The following is a 9,877-nucleotide window of genomic DNA, read 5'->3' as shown; positions in this document are numbered from 1 at the left end:
AGAGTGCATAGCAGTGAGGTGAAAGTGGCTGGAGAGGAGGGAGAGAGATAACAGAGAAGGAGGGCTTAAGAATGGTGCAGGGGGAGAGAAGGTTGGGAGAGATGGCGAGGAAGAAGGAAATTGATGGGGAAAGAGGAATGTAGGAGTGTTGTGGGAATGGGATGCGAGTTGTGGAGGAGAATGATTGGGGAGGGGCAGAGTGGGTGAAGTGGGAATGTGAGGATGAAGTGGTTAGGAGTGGGGAAGGGAGACGGGAGAGGAAAGTAGATTGTAATGTGATTCAAGTTGCCCCTAGGGACTGTCGACAGAGATCCTGGATCTTTTCAGGAATATCCGTGCACAAATGTGCACGCTTCTCGCAGATGAAAGGGTGTTGACGATTGCAGTGGTTCCTCCATTCTGACGAGTCGCAGGTACCGCAGATGGACGTTCCAGTGTCACGCGTGTACATCAGACTAGACGCCTCTTCCCTATCAAAGAAGGGTGGACAATTTCAACAGGGTTAAAACAGCTCCAGGAGGGCACCCGAGACAGTCACCAATCTAATCCCACTGCATCGCACTTTCCACTCAGCCTCGTGTCGGTCCCCGTGCTAATCAGCCTGACTCACTTTGTCGGCGAAGACCCGTATCAATCCCCAAACAGGTACCACTGTCCCACACTCTACACCACAGCCCTGTGTCAAAATTTCACTAATGATCGTGAAACCCTCACTTGCCACAGCACCGGTGCATTCCCAAACTACTCCCAGTGGCCCAGTCTCAAACCATAAGCCAGTAAGAATCCGAAACTCACCCATCTTCGCATTTTCCAATCCAGTACGTTCTGTGTTGATGGACGAGAGCGTTGGAAACAACATTCTGCGAAATTAAACTTCTTTAATTAATGATAAGAAGGATACTCTCTCAATGCCTGAACCCAGAAGTCTGGGATGTGATGGACGAGAAAGAGACAACTTCACTCTGTGTCTAACCCCGGGATTGTGTGATGGGACTGTGTGGAGGGAGATTCACTCTATCTCTCACCCAGGGAGTGTGTGATGGGATGGTGTGGAGGGAGATTTACTCTGTGTCTGACCCCAGGATTGTGTGATGGGACGGGTTGGAGGGAGATTTACTCTGTGTCTGACCACGGACGTGTGTGATGTGACGGTGTGGAGGGAGATTCACTCTGTGTCTGACCCCAGGATTGTGTGATGGGGCGGGTTGGAGGGAGATTCACTCTATGTCTGACCCCGGACGTGTGTGATGTGACGGTGTGGAGGGAGATTCACTCTGTGTCTGACCCCGGGAGTGTGTTGTGGGACGGTGTGGAGGGAGATTCACTCTGTGTCTGACCCCAGGAGTTTCTGATGGTTTTAATTATCTCCTCTCTCGGTGTGAGAATTACCTCCTCTTGTTTTGAATTTATTTTCAGCAACCTTGCATCAAAGTTTGAACAACGTTTCTTCGCTTCATTGTCAGTTGTTGCCAACGTGGATATGAAATAACAACGGTCTTCATTTCTGATCCAGTCCTGAGGACACGCTTGATCTGCAAATCAGGTACAAGAGAAAGTGAACAACCCCCCACACCGACCCTTCACACAATCCCGGGGTGAGCCACAGAATGAAGCTCCCTCTACACCTTCCAATTACACACCCACGGGGTCAGACACAGAGTGAAACACCCTCCACACCCTGCCATCACACACTCCCGACGTCAGACGTAGAGTGAATCTCCCTCCACACCGTCCCATCACACACTCCCGACGTCAGACGTAGAGTGAATCTCCCTCCACACCGTCCCATCACACACTCCCGACGTCAGACGTAGAGTGAATCTCCCTCCACACCGTCACATAACACACACTCCCAGGGTCAGGCGTAGAGTATTTTGCACACCGTACAGTCACACTGTTCCGTGGTCAGATTCTGGGTGTTACTCCTTCCACACCGTCTCATCACACACTCCCTGGACCAGAGAACAGATTTAGATCCCTCCACAAACAGCAAGCACACACAACCGTGGTCAGACACAGTGTGAATCTCTCTCTCCACGGCCCCATCACACACTCCAGCTGTTAGACACAGAAATAAACTCCCTCAGCACACACGACGAATTTGCTTAACTATATAACCATATAATAATTACAGCACAGAAACAGGCCTTCTCAGGCTTTCTGGTCTTTGCCGAACGTTTACTCTCACCTAGTCAGAGCAACCTTCACTCAGGCCATAACCGTCCATTCCTTTCATGTCCAGAAACCTGTCCATTTTCTTTTTATGACAAAATCGAACCCGCCTCTACCACTTCTGCTGGATGTTCGTTCCATACAGCTACCACTCACTGAGTAAAGAAGTTGCCCCTCGTGTTAACCCCTAAACATTCGCCCCCTAACGCACTTCTCAAAGCACAGCAACGTGTCAGATACAGAGGGAAGTTGCCTCAACACGGTCCAATCACACACACACGAGTCTAACACAGTGTAAATCTCCCCCCTTACGTCCCATCACACACTCGCTGGCAAGTCACAGAGTGAGCGCCTCTCTCTGAACCGTCCCAGCACACGCCCATGTGTTCTCACACAAAGCGGAGCTCCGCCCACCTCCTCCCATGGCACACTCACGACGTCTGACTTCCTCCACAATATCCAATCACACAATCCGGTGTCACATAGAATGAACGTCCCTCTGCACAGTCCCATCACACACTCGCGGAGTCAGCCACAGAGTGAAGCTGGATCCATACTGTCCCAATGCACATTCACGAAGTGAGACATAGAATGAAGCTGAAATGTTCCGTCTCACTATCCCGTGTTCAGACACAGAGTGCATCCACCTCCACAACGTCCCATCACACTCTCCTGGATTCAGTGACAGACTGAAATTTCCTCCACGCAGTGCCATCACACACTCGCCGGGTCAAGCACAGAGTGAATCACCCTCCATACCATCTCTTCACACAGTCCCGATGTCATTCACAGAGTGACGCTTTCTCTCCCCATGCCTGCCCTGTGATGAGGAGCGGGTGAAATAAGGGGATGGTGCCTCACCTCTTCTGCTGGTCAACAATTCACAGAACTGGTGACAGAGTTCGCTGTGCATTTGTTTAAGATCTGACAGATTAGAGTTGAGCGCAGAGAGCTTGGATTGAAGGGATGAGTTTAACTCATGGTAGTTTCGGTCGGAGGTGATCTTAGACTGACGAATCTGTGATACTGAGAGAGATGGTGACGGATATTTAGCGTTTACAGTGACACGAGAGTCAGCGTCACGCTACCGAACGGGTCACAAACAGTGTTGTGTCAGTGTCACGGTGAAGGGTGTCACAGTGAAGGAGGTGCTAGTGGCACAGTGAGAGGCGTCGGCGCCACCTTGAGGGGCGTGTCTGTGTCACACTGAGGGGTATATTAATATACCGGTGAAGGATTTGTTGTTACCATGAGGATTTGCGTCAGTATCGTGCGTGGCATGCCGAGTTGCTGTGAGGGACGTGTAGGTGTCACTGTGATAGGTGTTTCTGTGCCCCGGTGAGAGGTGTACCGGGTCACAATGAAGTGCGTCTCGATGTCAAGACGAGGAAAATGTCAGGCTGTCAGGGCCTTGTGGCGTCACGGTGGGTGGAGTATCTGTGTCACGGTGTTGGGTGTGCTGGTCTGACAGAGAGCTTTATGTCTGCGTCACGGTGACAGACATGTCATGGCCACGGTGTGTGTGAGAGGGTCACGCTGAGCTGTGAGACGGTGTCACGGAGAGTACTATGTCGTTGTCAGTGTTAATTTCGGTGTTGGTATCACGATGAGGGTGTTCCTGTGTCAGGGTGAGGTGTGGGTATTTGCCTCAGTGAGCGGTGCATCGGTGTTATGTTGAAGGGTGACGTTGTCTCGGAAAGGGGTGTTACAGTGACGTGTGAGTCTTTGTCACGGTGCAGTGCAGAGTGGATCACGCTGATCACCGTCAGGGTCATGTCGATATTAGTGAAGAGTACGTTGTGGTCAGTGTGACTGCGATGTGTGTGTCACGGCGAAGTTCGTGTCAGTGTCGCGGTTAGGAGTGTATCTGTGTCTCGTTGAAGGTCGTGACCGTGCTACGGTAATAGCATTGTTGATGTTATGGTGAATGGCGTGTCGGTGTCAGGACGAGTCTTGATTTTCCTACGGTAAGGACTGTGTTTTTATCATGGTTAAGGGGTGTGTCTGTGTTACAGAACATAAAATATAGAATAGTACAGTACAGTACATGCCCTTCGGCCCCAACAATGTTGTGTCGAGCCTGAAACCCTGCCTCCCATAAGGTCCCTCCCACACTTTAAATTCCTCCTGTGCGACCTGTGCATAAAATACGGTTTCTATGCAATCCAAGAGAAATCGTCATTCAACTACACATGAATATCCATGAATACATAGAAACATAGAAAACCTACAGCACAATACTGACCCTTCAGCCCACAATTTTATGCCGAACATGTCCCTAACCTAGAAATTACTAGGCTTATCTATAGCACTCTATTTTTCTAAGCTCCACCTCCAAAAGTAATTTAAAAGACGCTTTCGTATCTGTGTCCACCACCATTGCCGGCAGTCCATTCCACGCGCCCACCATTCTCTGAGTAAAAAACTTAACTCTGACATATTCTCTGTACCTACTCCCTTGCAACTTGATCTGTGTCCTCTTGTGTCAAACATTTCAGCCCTGGGAAAATCTCGCTGACTGTTCATACGATCAATGCCTCTCATTATCGTGTACACCTCTATCAGGTTACCGCTCATCCTCCGTCGCTCCAAGGAGAAAATACCGAGTTCACTCAACCTATTCTCATAAGGCATGCTCCCCAATCCAGGCAACGTTGTTGTAAATCTCCTCTGCACCCTTTCTATGGCTTCCACATCCTTCCTGTAGTGAGGCGACCAGAACTGAGCACTGCACTCCAAGTGTGGTCGTCCAGAGTCCTCTATAGCTGTAACATTACCTCCCACAATTGTTAAAGGCCAATACACCATACGCTTGCTCAAACACAGAGACCACAGATCTCTCTGATCCTCCACATGGCAAAGAGTCTAACCATGAATTCTATCTGTATATCCTTCCTGTAGTGAGGCAACAGACTCACGCCCTGCATTGTAACTCTAAAACACTCTTCCCCATAAACATAACACCCTCCCTCTCCAAAACCCCTCCCCAACTCCGTCAAACACAACTTTTCCTACACAACTCACAGTTACATAGAACAAGAACATAGAATAGTACAGCACATTACAGTCCCTTCGGCCCATAATGTCGTGCCGACACACAAACACTGTGTCCCATATAACCCTCCACCTTAAATTCCTCTATATACCTGTCTAGGAGCCTCTTAAATTTATCTAGTGTATCTGCCTCCACCACAGATCCAGACAGTGCATTCCACGCACCAACCACTTGCTGATTAAAAATCCTTCCTGTGATATACCCCTTGTACTTCCCAGCCCATACCTTAAAGCCATGTCTTCTTGTATTGAGCAGTGGTACCCAGGGAAGAGGCGTTGGCTGTCCACTCTGTCTATTCATCTTAATATCTTGTACACCTCTATCATGCCTCCTCTCATCTTCTTTCTCTCTAACGAGTAAAGCCCGAGCTCTCTTAATCGCTGGTCATATTGCATACTCTCTAAACCGGGCGGCATCCTGGTAAATCTCCTCTGTACCCTTTCCAATGCTTCCACATCCTTCCTATAGTGAGGCGACCAGAACTGGACACAGTATTCCAAGTGTGGCCTAACTTGAGTTTTATACAGCTGCATCATTACATCGCGGCTCTTAAACTCCATCCCTCGACTTATGAAAGCTAGCACCCCAAAAGCTTTCTTAATTACCCGATCTGCCTGTGAGGCAACGTTCAGGGATATGTGGACATGTACCCCCAGATCCTTCTGTTCCTCCACTCTACCAAGTATGCTGCCATTTAGTCTGTACTCTGCAGCAGAGTTTGTCCTTCGAAAGTGTACCAGCTCAAACTTTTCCGGGTCGAATTCCATCTGTCATTTCTCAGCCAACTTCTGCATCCTATCCATCTAATCTCTGCAATCTTTGACAGTCCTCCACACGATCCACAACACCACAATCCTTCGCGTCGTCAGAAAACTTGCCAACCCCCACATTAGGGTCGTTAATAAAGATCACGAAAAGTTGGGGTCCGAGAACAGATCCTTGTTGGACACCACTAGCCACAACCGTCCAATCCAAAGGTACTCCCTCGACAACGACACTCTGCTTTCTGCAAGCAAACGAATTCTGAATCCACCTGGCCAAACGTCACTGGATCTCATGCCTTCTGACTTTCTGAATAAGCCTACCATGTGGATCCTTATCAAATGTAGGTTCCGGGAAGTTTTGTTTCGTTAGTTTAGAGTAGAGAGAATGCCAGGCAGGATGTTGGAATGCTCTTCTTGCCGGATGTGGGAAGTCAGGGAGATGCCCGCTGTCCGTGACAACGACGCCTGCAACAAGTTCATCCAGCTACAGCTCCTAACAAACCGCGTTCGGGAACTGGAGCAGGAGCTGGATGACCTCCGGATTATTCCCGAGAATGAGGAGTTTATAGATAATAGTTTCGGGGAGGTAGTTACGGCAAAGAAGCAAGGCACAGGTAATTGAGTTATCGTCAGGCGAGGGAGGGGTGAAAGGGCAGTCAGAGCAGGGTTCCCCCGTGGTCATTCCCCTCAACAACATGTATACAGATTTGGATACTGTTGTGGGGCGGAGGTGGGGGGGGGGGGGGTTAATGACTTACCTGGGACAAGCTGCGGCTGCGGGATCTCTGGCACTGAGTCTGGTTCTGCAGTGCAGAAGGGAGGGGGCAGATGAGGAGAGCGGTAGTGATAGGGGACTCGATAGTTAGAGGTACAGACCGGAGGTTCTGTGGTCGCGACAGAGAATCCCGGATGGCTTGTTGCCTCCCGGGTGCTAGGGTCAGGGATGTCTCTGATCTCGTGCACAGCATTCCGAAGTGGGAGGGTGAGCAGCCAAATGTCATGGTACACATCGGTACCAATAAAGTAGGAAGAAAGAGTGAGGAGGTCCTGAAGAGTGAGTATAGAGAGCTTGGTAAGAAGTTAAAAAGCAGAACCTCCAGGATAGTGGTCTCAGGATTGCTACCTGTGTCAGTAAGGGTAAGTGTCGGATGCTCTGGAGAATGAACACGTTGCTGAGGAACTGGTGTAGGTGGCAGGGTTTCTGATCTTGGGATCTTTGGGACCTCTTCTGGACAGGTGGTACTTGTACAACAGAAACGGGTGACACCTGAACTACCAGTATCCTTGCAGGGAGGTTTGCTAGTGTAACTGGGGAAGGTTTGAACTAGATTTGCAAGGGTATGTGAACCAGAGTGCCAGCGCAGATAGTGGAACGGGGGTGAAAATATATGATGTTAAAAGATCGTGCAAAGTCAGAAATAGAAGGGTTGTCTGTGGTGGTAATAACCTTCTGTGGTGTGTCTATGTCAATGCGAGGAGTGTAAGGCAAACAAGTAGTGAGGTCACAGAATCTACACAGTTAAAGAGGAGGATATGCTTGCTGTCTTGAGGCAAATCAGCGTAGATCTATCCCCATGACCAGACAGATTACTCATATTGAAGGAGAGCAGTGTTGAAACTGCCGGGTCCCTGGCAGATATATTTAAAATGTCGGTATCTCCGGGGGAGGTGCGGGAGGATGGGAGGGCAGCTCATTTTAATCCGTTGTTTAAAAATAAGAGCTCTAAATGTAATCCGGGAAGTTATAGGCCGGTGTGTTTGACGTCAGTAGAAGGTAACTTATTGGAGGGATATTAAGAGATAGGATCTACAGAAACTGACTTATTAGGGAGAGTCAACATGGTTCTGTGCGCGGTAGATCATATTTAACCAATCTATTAGAGTTTTTCGAGGAAGTTACCAGGAAAGTGGATGAAGGGAAGGCAATGGATGTTGACTACATGGACTTTAGTAAAGCCTTTGACAAGGTCCCGCAAGGGAGGTTAGTTCGGAAGATTCAGTCCCTAGGTATGCATGGTGAGGTACTCAATTGGATTATACATTGGGTCAATGGGAGAAGTCAGAGAGTGGTAGTGGAGGATTGCTTCTCTGAGTGGTAGCCTGTGACTAGCGGTGTGCCACAGGGATCAGTGCTGGATCCATTGTTATTTGTCACCTATATCAATGATCTGGATGATAATTTGGTAAAATAGATCAGCAAATTTGCTGATGATACAACGTTTGGAGGTGTAAAGGACAGTGAGGAAGATTTTGAAAACTTGCAAAGGATTTGGACCAGCTGGATAAATGGGATGACAAATGGAAGATGAAGGTTAATGCAGACAGGTGTGAGGTATTGCACTTTGGAAGGACAAACCAAGGTAGAACATCCAAGGTGAATGGTAGGGCACTGACGAGTGGAGTAGAACAGAGGGATCTGGGAATACAGATACATAATTCCTAATTCTTAATACATAATAAAAGTGGCGTCACATGTAGATAGTGTCATAAAGAGAGCTTTTGGCACATTGGCCTTTAGAAATCAAAGTACTGAATCTAAGAGTTGGAATGTGATGGTGAGGTTGTATAAAATATTGATGAGACCGAATACGGAGTATTGTGTGCAGTTTTGATCACCCAGTTAAAGGAAAGATATTAATATGTTTGAAAGAGTGCAGAGAAGGTTCAAAAGGATGCTGTCGGGACTAGAGAAACAGAGTTACAGAGAAAGGTTGAATAGGTTAGGACTTTATTCCATGGAGCGTAGAAGAATGAGGGAGATTTTATAGAGGTATGTAAAATTATCTTGGGTATAGAAAGAATGAATGCAAGCAGGCATTTTCCAATGTTTATGGGAGAGAAGAAAAAAAAACAGAAGACATGGTTTAAGGGTGAAAGGCGAAAAGATTAAAGGGAACATTGGGGGTCGTTTTATTCACACAGAGTGTGATGGGAGTTTTGAATGAGCTGTCATTTGAAGTGGTGAATGCAGGCTCACATTTATCACTTAAGAGAAACTTGGACAGGTACATGGATGAGAGGGGTATGCAGGGATATGATCTACGTTCGGGTCAGTGGAACGGGGCAGTAAAAATGGTTCGGTATAGACAAGAAGGGCCAAGAAGCCTGTTTCTGTTCTGTAATGTCTATGGTTCTATGGTTGTCAATTGCGTTTCGGTATCACGTTGAGCTCTGTGTTGATAGGGGTTGTGTCGGGGTCACGGTGAGGGATGTGTCGTAGTCATTTCAAGCGGCCCGTCAGTACCACAGTCAGGGGTGTCTTGGTATCAGAGTGAAGGGTGTTTCGGGGGTAATGTTGGGAATGAGTCGTTGTTACAGTAGCCATTTTTATTCTCTGCGGCTTGGTCGTTCTGACCGGTGTGAAACTCACCATGAATCCTCCAGCAGATACCCGTGATAATGAGGGCCGCTGTTAAAACGCAGATTAGCCAGATGCTTGAGTCTGATCGGTCTCTCTTTGCGGGTCGTTCGGTTCCCATATCGTCTGTGGAAAAATGGTTCCTCGACTTTGTTAATCGTCATTTTCCCTGATCTAATCCACCCCTGCTCTTCCCACTCTCCGAGTTCAAATCAGTCCCTGCCCTCCTGAAAAGCAAAGAACGAAAATCACGGAAAAGAGCAGGTCCTTCGGCTGTAATTTTGTACTATACCAGTGGATCATTTCTGCCTACACAATGTCCATCTGCCTCCGATGCCTGTCACCGCTCCAGAGAACTACACCGGCTGCCTGGTATCCCTGTATCTCTCATAATGCTATAGACATGTAGTTGCTGTTTAAACGCAGATTCTTTCTCTAATCGCTGCTTTTCATGGCCACTCGCCGAGCCGTGTGAGTGACATTTACCTGGCTCCTGATCTGTGTTTGGCGACACCGAAATCACCTGCC

General features: G+C 48.2%; 1 protein-coding gene across 1 annotated transcript; it reads right to left on the bottom strand.

Annotated features, from left to right (window-relative positions):
* Positions 1-241: 241 nt before the first annotated feature.
* LOC140720102 (C-type lectin domain family 2 member B-like) lies at positions 242-9,470 on the bottom strand. The gene is made up of 5 exons (XM_073035000.1): positions 9,362-9,470; positions 3,034-3,198; positions 1,390-1,532; positions 796-860; positions 242-470 (listed from the first exon to the last, which is right to left on the bottom strand). Exons 1-5 carry the CDS (start codon positions 9,468-9,470, stop codon positions 281-283), a joined length of 672 nt encoding a protein of 223 aa, XP_072891101.1. The 3' UTR covers positions 242-280.
* Between the last annotated feature and the right edge of the window lie 407 nt (positions 9,471-9,877).

The sequence above is a fragment of the Hemitrygon akajei genome, unplaced genomic scaffold, assembly GCF_048418815.1.
Source record: "Hemitrygon akajei unplaced genomic scaffold, sHemAka1.3 Scf000036, whole genome shotgun sequence".
Taxonomy (NCBI): domain Eukaryota; kingdom Metazoa; phylum Chordata; class Chondrichthyes; order Myliobatiformes; family Dasyatidae; genus Hemitrygon; species Hemitrygon akajei.
The sequence above is the reverse complement of the archived record's forward strand: the minus strand, read 5'-3'. Positions and strand labels throughout refer to the sequence as shown.